This window comes from Narcine bancroftii, chromosome 7 (assembly GCF_036971445.1).
Source record: "Narcine bancroftii isolate sNarBan1 chromosome 7, sNarBan1.hap1, whole genome shotgun sequence".
NCBI classification, from domain to species: domain Eukaryota; kingdom Metazoa; phylum Chordata; class Chondrichthyes; order Torpediniformes; family Narcinidae; genus Narcine; species Narcine bancroftii.
Window position 1 is genome coordinate 104,165,789 of NC_091475.1, and position 20,403 is coordinate 104,186,191.

Here is a 20,403-nt window from a genome sequence, read left to right on the forward strand (position 1 = left end):
TACTCACCCATGAGCACGAGCATCTTGTCCATCAGTTCCATCGGGGACCTGTCCCCCAGGACGTCGAGGTGCAGCACCCGAATGGCACGCTGGTGTCTGGATAGTCCGAGGGACCCGGTAAGCACTCGCTTGATGGTCTCATACTTGTCCTCGGCGGGTGGGTGCTGAACAAGGTGCAGCATGCGTCTGGTGGTGGCCTGGTTCAAGGCAGTGACCACATGGTAGAATTTGGTCCTGTTGGACGAAATCTGGCAGAGGTGAAACTGGGCCTCCACGTGGCCGAACCAGGTCTCCGGCTCCTGAACCCAGAATTCAGGCAGTTTCAATCCCAGGCTCGCTTATGATGGGTTCAAAGTCATTTGAACCAGTCAGGGTTACCAATTGTAGCAGCGGCCACACTGCTCCTGCAATAACACACGCAACCAGACGAGTTGAGCTCAGAGAGCAGACTAGTTTATTGCAGGATGCTGGGCTGCACTTATACTCCCACCCTGGACCTGGCTGAGAACCGCGCTGGAGGGCGCTGCCGTTACCCTGGCGTCACGTGGTCCCCAAGCGCGGGTTTCTGAGCCCTGAGCTGGAAGGAAGGGAAACCCCCAATGACGCCATTTTGGCCGGCTGCCCCACCGCGTGGCTTACAAGCGGGGCTGGTTAGCCTGCCTTGTGGTGAGCCGCCACAATGTGAAAGGTATGCAGTTTAGAACTCTTCATCCCTGTAAAGCATAGGTATAACTCCATTGTGCCTGCAACAACGACGCAAGGTATTGATTTTACACAAACTAAATATTTATTCTATTTAAGCACAGTAAATGTCACTACATTTTCAAAATTAAGACTGCTAGGGGTGATGAACAATATAAGCTATTAGTAACTGGGAAAATATTCCAATATATTCTAGTGTTTAGTGTTACAATCTAAGATATTGTACCAGACAAAGATAACATCAGAAATAGAACTGAACAAAATGCTAAATTTGGACACTTCCTAAATGTTTTTTTTTAACAACACCCTATCATGAATTTAACAGAAACCAGTCTTTGCAGTGTGAATAATACTGTGAACCTATGGATAAAAAAAATGTATAATTTCCACTAGGATTCCCCACTGTACTTTCTTGTCCCTTTAACGATGATCATTTCCGAATCTGTATCATCTGCCAGAATGACTGTATCAAATTTTAACTTGAATTTTTCCAAAAAATCATAATCTGATTTAAACCTAAGTTTGTTTGCCCACAGTATTACACTGCCTGGTTGACAAAAGTAATCAAATGTAGCGAGTAAGTCATCCAGATGGTCATGATGGTAAACAACATCAGCTGCAAGGATATAATGGTAATGAAGATCAGAATGAGGGAATTTTCTATCCAAATCTATATTCCAGGCCAGCTCCTTAACCCGAGATTGATATTTGCATCTGTTTCTTGTGTTTCTCATTAAATTACTTTGTAAATTACCAATTGCACAGGAGAGATCGGTAGCGGTTACATAAGCACCTGAGATGAAAGAAAAATTGGATGTATTGGTCAACATGTATTATTTAAATATCTTACTATATTAATAAGTTAATTAGAATGATGTCATAATTAAACAGAGACATGTAATTCATAAGCACACATAAAAAAAATTGGCAGTAATTTCTTTAAATAAAAGTTCTTGATTGACTGATCAATTCCACAACATAACACATTTTTAAATTGAGTATTAGGATGTTTGTCAGGTAGGAGGTTTTTTAAAAAAAAACAAAATTCATCATCAGCTCTACTTCTGGACATGACAGGGTGGGAAAAGATGCAGAAAGCAAACAATTCCCAAAGTAATCCTGACAATGGGTGTGTTATAATGAGGCTAGTGTCCTCTGACTCAATTTGAAAGTTTTACTATGGGAAGTCTGGTTTCTCAGGCTTAAACTGAGGACGGCTTCAGTAAGGGGCATTGCTTGTGGGCCAGCTTGCTCCCCTACCTTCTCCACTCATTGAAGCTTGGAGATGATCCTCAATAATCATGTCAAATGAAAGGGCAAGGTTGAGAGGCTGATGGCCTACTTCTCCAATTTTCCTGTGTTCAGCAACTCCCCACCCTCTTTCCACTCTATAACTTCCTGTGAGGGCAAGACCATTCTCCTTTCTTTAAGTTAGGGAGTGGAACTTGGGTATCAAACCTTCCTTCTCAATTTCCTATCTACCCATATGGAAGCCAAGCCTGCAAGTGAGCTTGACTTGTGAAGCAGGAATCTGTTGAGTGAAAAACATGACAGATCAACTAAAATATACAGCATGTGGATGTAGTTGGACTTCTAGGGTTCCCATTGGATCACTTCCTCCAATGTAACCCAACACTATCTGCCTATCTTTCTAGATGTCAATGGTGTCAATCATAGTGCAAATGAAGTGTACTGACATTTGGAGAAGGAAAGTCTTTTCTTTGCAATGTTGGCCTCTTTGACAACAAATTATACTATATGTATTAAATGTTTTTAAACTGAATAAAAGCATCGTATTAAATTTGAGACCTTACCACACAAGACTTGGTTGTGCTGGAGTTTAAAGAACATGCTGAGTAGAGAAAGGTTTTGGATGGAGTTTTGCCTCTCAGCAACAAGAGGGATGGTTGCCAGTGGTGGAGGAGTTAAAATGAAGGATGCATACGGGGCTGAATTAAGGTGGGGCTGGACTAGTGAGGACAATTTGAGCCTGTAGTTTAGCAAGCACCAGTGTATGAGCTATGCTACAAAACGCAGATGGGCTAAAGTTTCTGGAAGAGGAGGATGAGTGTTAAGTCAGGTGAGCAGTGAAGTAGTCAATTCCAGAAGTAACAAGGGTATGGATGAGATTACTAACAGTGGGTACAAGCATTTATCTAATGCCTCAGAAGACAGTTGCAGATCCAAACTCTCTGGTCTGGCACCCTTGCGACCTGACAGAAATGACCCCCAAGCTTTTCTCTGAGCAGGAGCACTTTTCTTTTTTAAATACAGTTGCTTTAAACATCCCCAGGTTTATGCAAGGGTCCAGATAACCATCCATAAGTTGAAGTCAGATATGCAGTTGCTTCTTTTGTTATTGACTCAGTTCATAAAATTTGCACTAAAAGGTTAATTAGCTACAGATTAGTATAGGTTTCAGTTAGTTTTATATCTAATTTAGAGTAAGTTAATTAAGTATGGATTTGTACTAAAGATTCAAAACATGTCTGACCACAAAAGTGTCTGCATCATAAAATGCCAGACCTGAGAATTTCATCCTCACTGACTTAAAAGTCCCTTTCGCCACATAGACCATAGAACATTACAGCACAAAAAATAGGTCATTTGACTCTTCTGGTCTCTGCTAACCAATAAAATTAGTTTGTCCCACTGACCTGCTCTCATTCCATAACCCTCCAGACCCCTCTCATCCATGTATTTATCCAATTTATTTTAAAATCTCAAGACTGAATCTGCATTCACTACATCAGATGGCAGTTCATTCCACACTCCTAGCTCTATCTGAGTGAAAAACTTTCCACTAATGTTCCCTTATACCTCTCCCCTCTTAGCCTAAGGTTATGACCTCTTGTATTTATCTCCCCCAATTTAAGTGGAAACATCCTACTCATATCCACTCTGTTTATACCCCTCATAATCTTATAAAGCTCTATCAAGTCTCCCCTTATCCTTCTTTGTTCCAAGGAGTAAAGTCCTAACCTGTTTAATCCTTCCCGGTAATTCAATGCCTGAAGACCCAGCAACATCCTAGTAAATTTTCTCTGCACTCTTTCAATCTTAATGATATCTGGGCGACCAAAACTGCACGCGATATTCTAAGTGTGCTCTCACCAATGACTTGATTAACTTCAATATAATATTCCAACTTCTATACTCAATACTTTGACTGATAAAGGCTAAGATTCCAAAAATATTCCTTTACAACCCTGTCCAAATGCGACGCTACCTTCAGGGAACATTGTATATGTATTCCTAGATCTCTTTGCTCCTCTGCACTTCTCAAGGACCCATCATTTACTGTGTACTTCCTACCCTGATTTGCTCTTCCAAAGTGCAACACCTCACAATTGTCTGCATTAAATTCCATCAGCCATTTACTGGCCCAATTTCCCAGCTGGTCCAGATCCCTCTGCAAGCTTTGAACATCTTTCTCACGATGCACAACGCCTCCTATTTTTGTGTCATCATAAAATTTGTAGATCCAACTCACCACCTTATCCTCCAGGTCATTTATATAGATAACAATCAATAATGGTCCCAACACAGATCCCTGAGGCACACCACTGGACATAGACCTCCAGTCTGAAAAACAACTATTCACCACCACCACCAAGCTAATTTCAAATCCAGTTTGCAACCTCTCTATGTATACCTACTGTCCTAACCTTCTGAACCAACCTCTCATGTGGAACCTTATCAAAGCACTTACTAAAGTTGATATAAACAACATCCACAGCCTTTCCTTCATCATTCTTCTTGGTAACTTCCTCAAAAAACTCTACAAGATTTGTTAAACACAGCCTACCACATACAAATCCATGCTGACTGTCCTTAATCAGTTGATGGTGGTCCAAATATCTATATATCCTTTCTCTCAGAAATCCTTCAAATAATTTACATACTACTGACCTCAGGTTCACTGGCCTATAATTGTCTGGTTTACTCTTGGAGCCCTTCTTAAACAGCAGGATAACATGAGCTACTCTTCAATTCTCCAACACCTCCCACCTCCCACGTGTCTAAGGCCATTTTGAATATATCCACCAGGAGCCCTGCAATTTCAGCATTCGTCTCCCTCAAGGTGTGGGGAATATCATATCCGATCCAGGGAATTTGTCCACCTTTATTCATTACAAGGCAGCAAGCACCTCCTTCTCCTTAAACTCCATGTTCCATGATACTTGTATTTGTTTCCCTTCCATCCTTATTCACTATGCCAGTTTCCTGCATAAATACCGATACAAAAAAATTGTTTAAAGATCTCCCCCATTTCACAAGGCTCCACATCTAGTTGACCACTCTGATTTTATATGGGTCCAATTTTGTCCCTTACTCTTTTACTTTTAATATACTTGTGGAAACCCTTTGGATTTTCCCTCTCATCATCTGCCAAACCACCTTCATGTCTTCTTTTTACTTTCCTAATTTCCTCCTTCAGCATTCTCTTACATTTTCTAAGCTCTGCAAGTAGCTCATTTGCTCCTTGTTGTTTATACAACATATATAGCCCCTCCTTTTTCTTAACCTGCTCTCAAAAATCTTTAGAAAACCAAGGTTCCGAATGTCAGTTAATCTTGCCCTTATTCCTGGTAGGAACATGCAATGTCTGCATTCTAAATTTCATCCTTGAAGGCCTTTCACCTGTTGGATGCATCCTTGCCATAAAATAACATTGCAATGGACTCTTCTGAGATCCTTCCTCGTTTCCTCAAAATTGGTCTTTTTCCAATTCAGAACCTCAACTTGAGGACCAGACTTATCCTTCTCCATAATTAACTAATGGTAACTGGACCCAAATATACTTCTGCCACTGGAAAGAAGATTAAGTATTGCATCTTCTCTAGTTGGTACCTCTACATATTGATGTAGAAAACTTTCCTGTACACATTTGACAAAATCCAACTCATCCAGTCCTTTTACCATATGAAAGTCCCAATCTATGTGTGGAAAGTTAAAATATCCCACTATCACAAACTTCCTGTTTCTTACACTGGTCTGCTATCTCCAACAAATATATTGTTCCAAATCTCTCAGACTGTAATACAGCCCTATTAGCATGCTCATGCTCTTCCCGTTCCTCAGATCCATCCATATGGCCTCTGTAGCGGAGTCATCAGTGGTCTCCTGTCTATGTACAGCTGTGATATTTTCCCTGACTAGCAATGCCACTGAGGTGCGCTGTTAGACAGAATCAGACACACACAAGGTAAAGACTGTACAACAAGCTTTAATCCACAAAGATTTCCACATATCCAGGCTGGCTATGACTGCAGCAACTCTGTTTGAGGCCTCGGGAGGCCGACGCAGGCTTATAGTCCGAAGGGTGATTAACATCTGACCAGGTGGGGCTTGATCCATTCAGGCCGACTGATTGGCAGCCAGCCAGGTGTTGTCCTGTCCCCTTACACTCCTGCAGGTACAGAGGTTCTGCAGTAGGCCAGTGGTGTACCACCACATTCACCCCCTTCTTTAAAATTGTCCCGGAGGGGGGGCACTAACAAGGAATCACACCCACTATGTACATACAATATTTACAGATTGAGACAATTCGGCAGCCGCCGGGGTCTCTGTGATCGCCGTAGGACTGGATCCTGGTCACTGGTCAGAGAGGAAGTGGGGGAGCTAGCGGCAGGGGTGTGTTTGACTGTTGTGGTGCCGCACGGAGGGGTGGCCAGGGGGGCCAGGGTTGACGTATGCAGGTTGTATTGGATAGGTGAGGGGGCTGGTTCATCTCCTAAGGCTGAAGCAGGCCCCTGGTGGTCAAGGAGGCCCTGCACACCCCATAGCTGCCTGGGGACAGGGATGTATGTCCAGTCAGCATCGTCCTGGGTTGGAGGGTGGCGTGGTGTGGTGGGTGCTTCTGCTGGCACCAGGTCCCTGGTTGAGACGGTGTCCTCCCTGCCACTGCCGAACCTAACGTAAGCGTAGTTATGGTTTGCATGAAGGAGGAAAACCTGCTCTACCAGGGCTTCAGCCTTGTGTGTCCGTACATGCTTACGCAGAAGCACTAGTCCTGGGGATGTGAGCCATGCTGGAAGTGACATTCCAGTCGCCGACCTCCTGGGGAATGAGAACAGGTGTTCGTGAGGGTTCTCGTTGGTAGCCATGCACAGCAGTGATCGAATGGCATGGAGCGCCTCAGCAGGGCATCCTGCCAGTACTCAATAGCCCACCCTTTTGACCTGAGAGCCAGGAGGACTGCCTTCCAAACCACCCCATTCTCGCGTTCCACTTGCCCGTTGCCTCTGGGGTTATAGCTTGTCGTGTGATTGGTCACGATGCCCCTCACCGTCAAGTACTGGCGCAGCTCGACGCTCATGAAACTAGACCTTGGTCGCTGTGGATGAAGGCAGGGTAACCAAACATGGTGAAAATCTGCCCCAAGGCCCTGATGACGGTAGCTGTGGAGGTGTCCAGACAAGGGATGGTGAAAGTAAAGCATGAGTACTTGTCCACTACCATGAGGAAGTAGCGTTTTGGTTCATGGTAGGCAGGGGCCCTTTGAAGTCCATGCCGAGACTCTCAAAAGTCCGAGTAGCCTTTACTATGTGGGCCTGGGGGGTGGGGGGGGGCGGGGGCGGAAGAAGCGGGGCTTACACTGCACAGACCCGACAGGACTCGGTCATGTCCCTGATGTCCCTGATGGAGTATGGCAGATTTCCGGACTTAATGAAATGGTACAACCGGGTGATGCCCTGATGGCAGAGGGATTCATGCATAGATGCGCAGGTGTGAGAGAGGGCATCAGGGGAGTCATTAAACTTCTCAGCTCGACTCTCCAGTGCAGGATCTTGTCGTTCTTTATCTTGCTATTATGGGTAGTGTTAAACATGAACGCCACGGCCCGCTGGTCTGTGAGGAGCGTGAATCTCCTGCTGGCCAGGTTGTGGCGCCAATGGTGGACCGCTTCCACAATCACCTGGGCCTCCTTTTCAGTGGCGGAGTGCCCTCGCTTAGAGCTGTGGAGGGTCCTGGAGAAGAAGGCGATGAGGCACCCCCCCCCCCCAGGTTGAGGGTAGCAGTGAGGGCCACCTCGGAGGCATCGCTCTCCACCTGGAAGGGGGAGTCCTCATCCATAGCCTGCATCGTGGCATTCACGATGTCTTGCCTGATGCGGGTGAAGGCTGCCTGTGCCTCAGGTGGGAGGGGAAAAGTTGTGGCTTGGGCCAGTGGGCGGACCTTGTAATAAGAGAACAGGCCCAGGCACCTGCGGAGGGCCTTTAGTGTGGGGGTGGAGGAGAGGTAATTCCATTAATGGGTGCATTCTTTCCAGATCTGGGCTGACGACTCCATGGGCCACAATGTACCCCAGGATGGAGAGGCGGGTGGTGCTGAACACACACTTCTCCTTGTTGTAACTGAGGTTCAGCTCTGCGGCCGTCTGGAGGATTTTTTCCAAGTTAGCATCGTGGTCCTGCTGGTCACGGCCGCAGATAGTGCCATTATCCAGATATGGGAACTTCGCTTTCAGCTTGTGCCGGTCTACCATGCGATCCATCTCCCGCTGGAAGATGGAGACCCCATTCGTGACCCCAAAAGGAACCTGGCGGAACTGGTACAGGCGCCCGTCCACCTCAAAGGTGGTGTAGGGCTTGTCCTTTGGGTGGACAGGGATTTGGTGATACGCTGACTTCAGGTCAGTCATGGAGAAAACCCCGTAGCGGGCTATCTCATTGACTATGTCAGCGATTCTCGGCATGGAGTAGGCATCCAGTTGGGTGTACCGATTAATGGACTGGCTGTAATCCATGACCATCCTTGGCTTACTTCCTCCTTTGACCACCAGTCTTGGGCCCTCCAAAGGCTGTTACTGGGCTCTATAACGCCTTCTGCCAGGAGTCACCACACCTCTGCCTTGATGAAGTCCCTGTCTGCAGCTCAATAGCACCTACTTCTGGCAGTGATCAGCTTGCAGCCTAGCGCAAGATGTGGAAAGATCGCCGTTGGGTGATGCGCAGTGTGGAGAGGCCACAGGTTGGCCAGGGTTGGTAGGTTGGCAGGCTGTGGAATGTGAGTAGAGGTTGGGACTCCCCCCCACCCCTCCGAAGGCAAGGGTGACACTCTGCAGGTGGCACTGGAAATCCAAGCCCAGGAGGAGCGGTGCGTAGAGTTTGGGCATGACCAGGAGCCTGAATCCAGTGTAAGTCTCCCCTCCCACCATTATATCAACTGAGCAGCACCCGAGGATACCAACAGTCTTATCCTTGGTGGCGAGAGCGATCGAGAAGGTGGTGGGGTGGACCTTAGGGAGTGGACCACGCTCAGGTGAATGCAGCTCTCGGTGCTGCTACTGTCCAACAGGCACTTTGTTACCTGCCTGTTGACTCACATGTCCATCATCGAGCGCCCGAGATCATGGTGAATGTCCCTAGTCAGCTTGGTGGTGGCCAGGACCATCTCGGAGTCGGAGTTGTCACTAGCCCGATGAATGTGGAGTGTCGATAGGGCAGCCTGATCATCGCCCATGTTGACCACATCGACATCGGTCGTGAGGTGCAGCATGCAGTAGCCGATGGCCTCTGGAGGCATGGGAGCATTGGTAGGACGGCCTGGTCTTCGCCCATGTTGACCACTTTGCTGTCGGTCGCTGGGTGTGGCATGCGGCAGCTAATGGCACCCAAAGGCATGGGGAATCTCAGTAGGATGGCCTGGTCATCACCCATGTTGACCACGTTGTTCTCAACATTGTTGGGGGCCCTCCGTGTCGGGCACTGCCTGACCCAAGATGGCGGCGGCACATAGGGAGCCACTGCGTGGCTGGCCTCCTTACCCAGTTGTGTCCGTTGCACCGGGGGAAGTGATGTCATCCTCCCCAGCTTGGCCTGGGGCTGCAGCTGCAGTGTGAGAGGGCCATGAGGGAGCCTGGGGGACCTGGAGTTGAAGGCTTCGAGGTGCTGGGCTGTTGCTTCCAGGGTTTGGACCACTTCCACAGTCCTGGTTAGGGCTTAGATGTTGTCCTCCAGCAGCTTCTGCCGCATGGCCCTTAAGCGTAGCCCTTGGATGAAGGCGTACCGGATCAGCCTCTCGACCTCCTCTACACCTACCCCGGGTTCAGCCAGACATGGTCAGGCCAACTCTCGCAAGTGTCCCAGGTAAGACTCAGCCATCTCCCCGGGTTGCTGGGCTTGGGTGTTGAGGAGGTACCTTCCACAGACCACATTCATTGGGGGGGAATGTACAAGTTATTGAAAGTGTCCATTGCACTCTTGTACATGGAGCAGCCTTTGGTTACCTGGAAGGCGCAGGTCCCAGCTTTGACCAGAGTAGGATCAACCTCTTCCGATCGGAGTCCTCGATGTCGCTCTCGTGTGTCTCGATGAATGCCTCGACCTCGTGCTGCCAGATCTCGAAACGTGTCTAGGCTTCCGGGTGGCGTGGGTCAACCTTGAGGCTTCCTGCACTCAGGAGTTTTTCATTAGCAGGCATGGGAAAATTTTGTGGATTAAATTGTGGTGCACTGTTAGACAGAATCAGACACACACAAGGTAAAGACTGTACAACAGGCTTTAATCCACAAAGACTTCCACATAGCCAGGCTAGCTGTGGCTGCAGCAACTCTGTGTGAGGCCTCAGGGGGCTGGTGCAGGCTTATATCCCAGAAAGTGATTGACATCCAACCGGGTGGGGCTTGATCCATTCAGGCAGACTGATTGGCAGCAGGCCAGGTGTTGTCCTGTCCCCTTACACTCCTGCAGGTACAGAGGTTGCCCCCTTCAGTAGGCCGGTGGTGTACCACCACAGTCACACCTCCTCATTTCCTCCCTTGCCCTCTATCCCAACTGAAACAATGGAACCCTGGAATAATGAGTCCCAATCCTGCCCCTCCTGCAACCAAGTGTCACTAATAGCAATAATGTCATAATCCCATGTGGCAATCCTCACTCTAAGCTCATCCACCTTATCAACAACAGCAGAAACTCTCTCAAAACTTGATAACTTTATTTCAATTATTTTGTTTCTCAGCACTGGTTGTATCATTATCTGCATGTATTCATCAAAACGAAGTACATGATCTTAGAAAACTGTGTGTTATATTAATCTATTAGTGTACACAGTTCAGTGAAGCATTGGGATTGCAAAATTGATTTCCCACCATGTAAAAGTTCAGTCATAATTTACCAGAGCTTTTGAGAAATGCCATCTACAAAGCATCTCTGGAAATTGCTTTTTTCTAGCATTGCAGGACTCAAAATGACTTTTGCTGCATCTCTTTTTCCTCTTGATAACACCGTAACTTCCATACAGTGGTCAACTCCAGCACTCTAACTGCTCTTTCTATCCAACCAAAGCATCTTTGCTGTCTAGGGGTCATGTATATGGACCAAAACTACCATGGACGCATTCAAATACATATTAAGCAAACTATCATTTTAACAGATCTGGAGCACAATTGATAGAAATTATATTATGGATGTTCAGAATCCTCATTTGGAATACTCTAAACAATTTTTGGCTTCATATTTCAGGAATGAAGAGTATGGTTTACCACAGTATATCTCCCCTGTTTCTAAGCCCTCCATCATGAGTTGTACTTCTGGATTTCTAATCCCTGAATTTAAGTGAAGGAGCAACTTGAACAGCTTTCTAAAGATGTGAACAGAGAGGCTGAAGGGACTCCTCAGGTCATGGAAAGAAATGATCAGACAATGATCAGGACCCTTTTTATCGAGATACTCAGGGGGATTGATGCAGTAGCAGGAGAGAATTTATTTGCACTAGTGGGAAATGTGGCATGTGGTGGAAAACTCTGGACCTTTGAGGAGTGAAGGAACTTCTACATGCAGAGAGGAGTGGAAAATTGAAACTGCTTTCTGCTAAATGGGACGATGCTTAATTGGTGAATGCAGTTGATGGATTCCTTCTTTTGAAGATGATTTGGGTTTCAATTCAGTGATGTTGATTGTTTTTTTTAAATTTTATTTACAACTACCTCATCTTTTCTCAATTTCCTGTCAGCAAAACCCATATGCAAGCTAGAGTTTTCTTCCTGACTCAAAGGCGTAAATATCAGTTCATTCTATCTTTATCTTGTCTTGTACCAAACCCTGCTTTCCTATCCCTAACATTCTCACTGACCTCAACTTTAAATGTATCAAGTTTGCATTTACATTTTCAGAATTTTCTCGACTTTCAATCTGTCCCTCAAACTCACTACTCTTCAAATATAGATGTTCTTTCTTCCCCACCCCTGTAGCATAAGCTGAATTAGCTCCTGCGCTTGATTGCTTCCTCAAACCTATCGCCTCTCCATCTTTCACCTCCTTCTCCTTTTTCTCCGGACAGTCTCTGAGCCAACCTTTTTCTTCCTCCTATTTATTTGATGGATGTCCATTAAACAGTCATACATTGTGCAAGCATTAAAGGTCATGAATGAGATGATGTAGAAGTTTTTTAAATAAAATGTACGTTTGATTATACTAACCAAGTAAGCAAGCCACGATTGACAAAAGTCCTGTTCCAGCTCCTAATTCTATTACATTTTTGTCATCAAGTTTGAATTCTTTCCAGTTGTTTTCCAAAAAATGGCTCAGCTCCACTGCCTTTGGGAAGAAAAATATGTTATTATTTGCTTATGACATAATTAAAGTTTATGCACTGAAATTCTTGCTATAACTATGCAGGTACATAAAAAATGTAAAGTTGCATTTTTTGTTTTAAAAAAAGTGTTATAATTGTGCAGACTGAACTTTTGGCTATTCTGAACATTATGGTTTTGGCAGTTCAAGAGCCTCTCAGCTGTTTTTAAAAAAAATGTTCTCAAACCTGCAGGAGCTTATCTTTCGGCTTCTGTACCTTTCACCCAAAAGTAACATTGGAAAAAAAAAGTGTGATCAGGGAGATGCGTCTTTTATGATGTTGGCTCTCTTCTGGAGGAGGAGATACTGCAGCACTTGGGCCCTTACGTCCAGATTGGGCAATAGCTTTATCCCCCAAGCCATCAGACTCCTGAACTCCCAGAACATTTGTAGATAGGGTACCAGGGATTTTTACTGTATATGTCATAATATTTTAACGTGTTTAACTTCTATTCTAACAAATAGTTATGTAAATATACTCAACGGTCTTGGAGAAACACTGTCTCGTCTTTACCATGCAAACGTGGTATGAATGATAAATAATAAGCGACTTGAGGTAGCACTTCACATACATCATTTATTACTATTAATTTTAAAAATGGGTTGGAAAGAAGCAGCCCTTCCTTTGATGGAATTTTAACAGTTCTTGCAGATTAGCATTCAAATGTGTTCAATTCGCCAAGAATGGAATGACTTACAGTTGTAGCTCTAGAGCATGTTGTCAGAAGTTTAGAAGAATGAGAGGAGTTCTCATTGAAATTTTACAAGGAGTATGTCGAGAGGGAATTTCCTCTGACCAAGGAGTGTAGCAGCAGCAATCACAATCTCAGAATAAGGAACAGGCCATTTAGATTGAGATGAGAAGTTTCTTCAATGATTGGAATTGTCTACTCTGGAGGGCTGAGGATGCTCAGTATATGAGTTAATTCAAAACAAAGATTTACAAGGGGTATGCAGCAAGCTGGCTTTGAAATAGATGATCAGCAATGATGAATGATGAATGGTGGAGCAGGCTCAAAGGGCCAAATGGCTATTCTGGCTGCTATCTCTCATGCCGATTCAAGGACAGTTTCTTTCCTGCCATTATCAGACTTCTAAATGAACCTCTCACTAGTAAAACAATGCTGCATTTTCTCTGAAACATAGAAACATAGAAGATAGGAGCAGGAGTAGATTGTACTCTGTATTGTGTTTTTACTGCCGTTCTATGTATGAGTTGACTATCTGGACAGCTTGTGAACTAGAAACTGTTATGTACTTGTATTTTGGGAAATCTGAAACCACATGTGAAGCAGGGGGTTTGTGTTGATGCAATTGCTTTCCACACAATCACCTTACTTGGCAATGACCCAGACATTGTTGGCAAGTACCAACAGCTTCACCTAGAATCTGTCACCATTTCTCACTGTAAGTGCTGGGATGTTTCAGGACTCTCCAGCAAACACAGCAGAGTAAATTCTATTTCCCTGCTGCATTCTGCACTGAATTGCCAGAAGTCCAGCATGGGCACAGAATATTGCTTTCTTGCTGAGGTTCATGAATCTGATGCAGTATATGGAATGTTTACAACAGGGTTTTTTTTTGAAATTTTTTTGTTGATTTCATCTATTTCATTATTTAATTTGTCATAATATGTAATAGCTCTAAATCAGTCATTTGTTTCATTTGAATAACTGTTACATGTTTCAGGAACATTTGTTATATTGATAGACGATAAAGTTAGGAGCAGATTTTTTCTGTGTCAGAGACTTCCAAAGTTTTCGTGAGCAAGACTTGTTGAGGCCCTCTCATAGGAACATAGGAACATAGGAACATAGGAAGCAGGAACAGGAGTAGGCCAAAAATGGCCCATCGATACTGCTCCGCCATTCAATACGATCATGGCTGATCTAATTTATGACCTAATTCCACCTACCTGCCTTCTCCCCATATCCCCTAATTCCTCTATCATGTAAAAATTTATCTAACCGAATTTTAAATATGTTTAATGAGGCAGCCTCAACCACTTCCCTGGTTAGAGAATTCCAAACATTCACTACTCTCTAGGAAAAACTATTTTTCCTCATCTCTGTCCTAAATCTACTCCCCCGAATCTTGAGACTGTGTCCTCTCGTTTTAGTTTCCCCAGACAGCTCAAAAAACCTTCCTACATCTATCCTATCCATACCCTTCATAATCCTATATGTTTCTATAAGATCTCCTCTCATTCTTCTGAACTCGAGCGAATACAATCCTAGACGATTTAATCTTTCATCATAAGTCAACCCCTTCATCCCAGGGATCAACCTAGTAAACCTCCTCTGGACTGTCTCCAAAGCCAGTATATCCTTCCTCAAATATGGAGACCAGAACTGGACACAGTACTCCAGGTGCGGTCTCACCAGTACCTTATACAGTTGCAACATTACCTCCCTACTCCTGAATTCAATTCCTCTAGCGATGAAGGCCAACATTCCATTTGCCTTCTTAATAACCTGCTGCACCTGCAACCTAACTTTTTACGATTCATGCACAAGCCAAGTCCCTCTGCACTACAGCATGCTGTAGCTTTTCACCCTTTAAATAATATTCAGCTCTTTTATTTTTCTTACAAAAGTGGATAACCTCACACTTACTAACATTGTACTCCATCTGCCAGACCTTTGCCCACTCATCCAGCTTAACTATATCCCTCTGCAGACTCTCCACATCCTCATTACAATTTGCTCTTCCACTCAATTTGGTGTCATCCGCAAACTTGGCTACACCAGATTTTGTCCCCTCCTCCAAGTCATCAATGTAAATGATGAACAGTTGTGGGCCTAGCACTGACCCCTGCAGCACCCCACATACCACTCTCTGCCAACCTGAAAAACTCCCACTTATCCTGACTCTCTGCCTCCTGTCAGACAACCAATTTTCAATCCAGGCCAATATACTTCCCCGGACCACTTTTCCGTAACTTACTGATAAGTCTCTTGTGCGGTACCTTATCAAAAGCTTTCTGGAAATCCAAATATACAACATTAACCTGTTCCCCTCTATCCACTGCACCCATTTTATCCTCAAAGAATCCTAACAAGTTTGTCAAACAAGATCTTCCTTTTTTAAAACCATGCTGTATCTGCCTGATTGAACACTTAAGTTACAAAAGTTTCACTATTTCATCTTTAATGATGGCTTCAAGCATTTTTCCAACTACAGACGTCAAGCTAATTGGCTGATAATTTCCAGTCTTCTGCCTACATCCCTTCTTAAAAAGTGGTGTGACATTTGCAGTCTTCCAGTCTGCCAGGACTGTAAGGTAAAACATCATGAGATGGGAATGTACAGGGCTGTAACAAGATGTAAATGCATCCTTGTACTTACAAGATAAGAGAGACATTGATGGATTGAGAGGCAGGAAGCTAGCAGGGAAAGGATAGCAACAGTTTTAGTAATTGGACAAGTAATGATATGATGATGTTCTAAGCATGTATCCAAGGGTATAAAAAATCACCATTTTGCTGATAACGGCAGAATGCATTCTCCGACTAACTTTGTTAGTCACAAGTGTTACAATCCGGTAATAAAGAACAAAGAACCCTGATTTCGACTCAGCCTGGTGTTTGTCTCACTCATTCATGAACAAAGCAGACCTAACAGGACCTGCCCAGAATCCAAGGAATTTTGGTATATGACCACCAATGCATCAACTATAACTTCTGCCATTTCCTTCAGAACCCTTGGATGCATATCATCAGGACCAGATGATTTGTCTGGCTTTAGTCCCATTAGTTTCTCCATCACTACTTCCTTTGTAACAACTATTTTATCAAGGCCCTCCCCAACATTCGCATCCTTAACTCCGCACTTGGGCATGCTGGACGTGTCTTCCACCGTGAAGACTGACACAAAATATTTGTTTAATGCCTCGGCCATTTCCTCATTTTTTGCTACTAATTTTCCTTTCTCATCCTCTAAGAGTCCTATGTTAACTCTGGCCACCCTCTTCTGTTTTATATATTTATAAAATTTTTTGCTTTCAGTTTTTATATTTTGTGCCAATTTACTTTCATAATCCTTTTTCCCATTTCTTATTACCTGCTTTGTAACCCCTTGTTGTCTCTTAAAGTTTTCCCAATCTTCCAGTTTCCCACTGCTCTTTGCAGCTTTGTACACCTGCGCCTTCAATTTTATACTCTCCTTTATTTCCTTTGTTAACCACGGTTGATTTTCCCCTCCCTTGCTGCCCTTTTTCCTTACTGGAATATATTTTTGTTGAGCATTACAAAATATTTATTTTAAAATCTTCCACTGTTCCTCAACTGTTTCATCAATTACCCTGTACTCCCAGTCCACTCTGCCCAATTCCTCCCTCATCCTATGGTAGTCACCCCTGTTTAAGCATAATATATTAGTTTTAGATCTAACTATTTCCCCTTCCATCTGGATGAGAAATTCAATCATACTATGATCGCTATTTCCCAAATGGTCTCTGACTATTACATCATTTACTCTACCTATCTCATTGCACAACACTAGATCCAGGAGAGCATTTTCTCTTGTGGGTTCCTTAACATGCTGCTCAAGAAAGCTATCGCGGATGCATTCTATGAAGTCCTCTTCTAGACTCCCACGACCAACTTGATTTTCCCAATCTATGTGGAAATTAAAGTCTCCATGACTACTGCCATATCATTATTACATGCCTCACTTATCTCTCTATTTATTTCCTGTGCCACTAAACTATTGTTATTTAGTGGGCGATAGATAACACCCACAAATAATTTTTTCCCTTTGTTATTCTTTATCTCTACCCAAATGGACTCAACATTATGCTCTTTAGACCTTACTTCATTCCTCACTACTGCCTGGAGCTCATCTTTGATTAAGAGTGTAACTCCACCTCCTTTACCATCCTGTCTATCTCTTTGCACCACCTGATACCCTTCCAAGTTTAATTCACATTTAGGGTTACCTTGTAGCCATGTTTTCGTGATGGCTACCAAATCATAGGCATGGGTACCGATTTGCGCCTCAAGTTCACTAACCTTATTTCTAATACTGCGGGCATTCAGATAAAGTGCCCTTATGCTCTTTGTCCTTTTAATATCTAGTGACTTCTGTAACCTTTTCTTTTGATTTTTCTGCCCACTATTTTTCTTTGTAATTTTCTTAAGACTATCATTGACCCGAAAACTCACTGCACCATCTGATTTTTTACTTTCTCCTCCCAACATTACTTTTCCTATTTTACTTTTCCTGGCCATTACTTTATCTTCCTTACCCTTTTCCCTATCACTCTGGTTCCCATATGCCTGCCAAATTAGTTTAAACCTTGTCCCACTGCTGTACCAAACATACTTGCCAAAATGACGTCACCACATCAGATTGTCAGTAGCGCTTGTTATAGCTCTGCACTTCACTCAAGTCCAAGAGCATCTGAGCAAACGAGCGGTTTTGAATTTTAGTTAAGCCTGGAGGTGAGGAGTCAGTAGAAAATTTGAATGTGATACGAAGGATGTAGATGCAGTGGAGAGTGCCTGGGAAATCACCAGGATGTTTCTTGGTCTGGAGCACACTCTAGTTATAAAGAGAGACTTGATAGACTGTCTTTGTTTTCCTTGAAGCTGAGGAGGCTGACAGTGACCTGACAGAAGTATCCAAAATCATGTGGGAATCAATAGGGTAGATAATAAAATTATTTTTTTCCACAATGAATGTGTCCATATCAAGAAGGTACAGGTTTAAGACGAGAAGTAGGAGTTTTAGAGAGTGTCACACAGATTCTTGATTGCATTCCTGTAGAAATGGTGGAGGCAGAAAGGCTCACAAGGAGCATCTGGACAAGTATTTGAATCAATGAAGCACAGAAGATCACTGGCCTGATGTAGATAAATGGCATCAGGCCGCATAGATACAAGGCCACAAGATGGAGGAGTAGAAATAGGCTATTCAGCCCATCAAGTATTCCCTGCCATTTAATCATAAGTTGATCCATTTTCCCACTCAGCCCCACTGGCCAGCCTTCTCCCATAACCTTTGGTGCTCAAGCTAATCAAGAACTGTCAATCTTGAACTTAAATACACCCAATGATCTAGCCTCCACAACTGCCTTTGGCAACAAATTCCACAGATTTTGAACAGCAACACCTTCACAGTGCCTTTGATTGGGACTGGGGTTTGAATCCCATGCTGCCTGTAAGGAGTTTGTACATTCTCCTCTTGTCTGCATGGGTTTTCTCTGGGGGATCCAGTTCAAAACATACCATTGGGGGTGTAGGTTAATAGGGTATAAATTAGGTGGTATGGACTCATGGGCTGAAAATGGCCTGTTACCATGCTGTATTTCTTTAAACCACCCCCTCTGGCTAAAGAAATTCCTCTGCATCTTCCTTCTAAGCAGCAGCCCTTCAATCCTAAGGTAGTGCCCTTTTGTCCTAGACTCTCCCACCATTGGAAACAACCTTTCTACATCTACTCTGTCCATGTCTTTCAACATTCAATTGCAATGAGTTCAGGCCAAGAATTGTCCTGATAAGATAACCCTTTCATTCCTGGAATGAAATAACCCTTTCATTCTTGTGAACCTCCTCTGATTTCTCCAACATCAGCACATACTTTCTTAAATGAGGAGCCCAAAACTGCTCACAATACTCGAAGTGAGTGTAGAGCGTGTCGAAAGAACCAAAGACTTGTTGATCCAAACCAAGGCTTTTATTAACTAAAAGACTGGAGCATATCACAAGTAAGTCGACCAGTCCAGAATGACCTGGTCCAGCTAGGACCAATCCTTTAAGACCTGCCAGTAGGTGTGGCTACACTCTCAGCCAATTACAGTCATCCTACACTACAATCTGTACATATACACATTGGTGATAGAATCTGTACTATCACAGTGAGGTCTCACCAATGCCTTATAAAGCCTCAACCACACATCTCTGCTCTTGTATTCTATTCCTCTTGAAATGAATTTCAGCATTGCATTTGCTTTCTTAACCATCAAATCACATGCAAGTTTACCTTCAGGCTATCCTGCATGAGAACTCCCAGGTCACTTTGCATCTGGGTATTTTCAATTCTATCCCCATTTTTAAAGAAGTAGCCTGCCCATTAATTTTTTTTCTACTAAAGTGCATGACTGTACACTTTGGTATTTCAAATGGTATTCAAATTTTCCACTTTGCACATTCTCCTGTGCTGTCCAAGTCCTTCTACAGCCTCCCTGTTTCCTCAACACTATCTGCTCTTCCACCTACTTTTGTATCATCTGCAAACATGGCCACCAAGCCATTCATTCCATATTGCAAATCATTAATATACAACATAAAAAGAAGTGCCCCCAATAGTGACCCTGTGGAACACCACTAGAAACTAGCTACCCACCAGAATATGATTCTTGTATTCCAACTCTCCGCTTCCTGACATGGTGGGGTGAAGGGCCTCGATCTGTGCTCAACCATTAAACCGGATTTCAGGCCATGGTAATGCAAGTAGTTTCATTTTCTCTTTACATCTGATGTTATTCCTAAGGTTTTACAATGTCATGGACCAATGGTAGGTGATTAAGTATATTTGCTCTCTTTCTGAACTGCTTGGTATCTTGTAGACCTGAGGTGAATGATGACACCAGGGAGGGAGCTTCCCTCCTGTAACCAGAATCACCCCTGGTGTTAAGCATCCAGCACTGATAACCCAACCTTCTCATGACTGTAATTAATAATGTAGCTTATGGAATGATCCTTGAGGGGATCCTCTTGTACCTGAATCACAATGGCAGCACTGGAGCTGAATATTTCATTCAAAATTAATGCAATAATTAAAATAATAAATGCAAATTGGTAGATAAACTTATACCAACTCCCATGGGGCATAGGAAATGTGTTAATTATGTTTTTTCTATGTTTTTCAGCATTTTTTCTTCTCCCAAACTCAAAATCTCAAAATAATTACATTTTGTAAGACTCACCCCAGGCCAGATCACAGCTCCAAAGTGATCAATCGCTTCATGGATGGTGATATCATAGCCTGCAAACTGATAGGATTCCTTTGGGATATAACCATAAGTCGAGGGAAGCCAAACCCTTCTTTTGCTTGCATTGAAAGGTATTTGGACATCTGTGAGAGCTTCTAGTAGAAAGGAAATATAATAAAACAAAAT

At 43.7% G+C, this 20,403-nt stretch overlaps 1 protein-coding gene across 3 annotated transcripts in view; it reads right to left on the reverse strand.

The window, feature by feature from the left end:
* Positions 1-810: 810 nt before the first annotated feature.
* LOC138739159 (protein-lysine methyltransferase METTL21C-like) overlaps positions 811-20,403 on the reverse strand; it is a 47,378-nt gene continuing 27,785 nt past the window's right edge. For 2 of the 3 annotated variants that reach the window (XM_069890689.1, XM_069890691.1), the window contains 3 exons: positions 20,212-20,372; positions 12,128-12,245; positions 811-1,495 (listed from right to left, as the gene is read on the reverse strand). In XM_069890689.1, coding sequence (XP_069746790.1) covers positions 1,092-1,495; positions 12,128-12,245; positions 20,212-20,372 — 683 coding nt within the window. In that variant the 3' untranslated portion in view covers positions 811-1,091. The remainder of the gene's footprint in view (positions 1,496-12,127; positions 12,246-20,211; positions 20,373-20,403) is intronic. The other variant, XM_069890690.1, reaches the window with a different exon arrangement.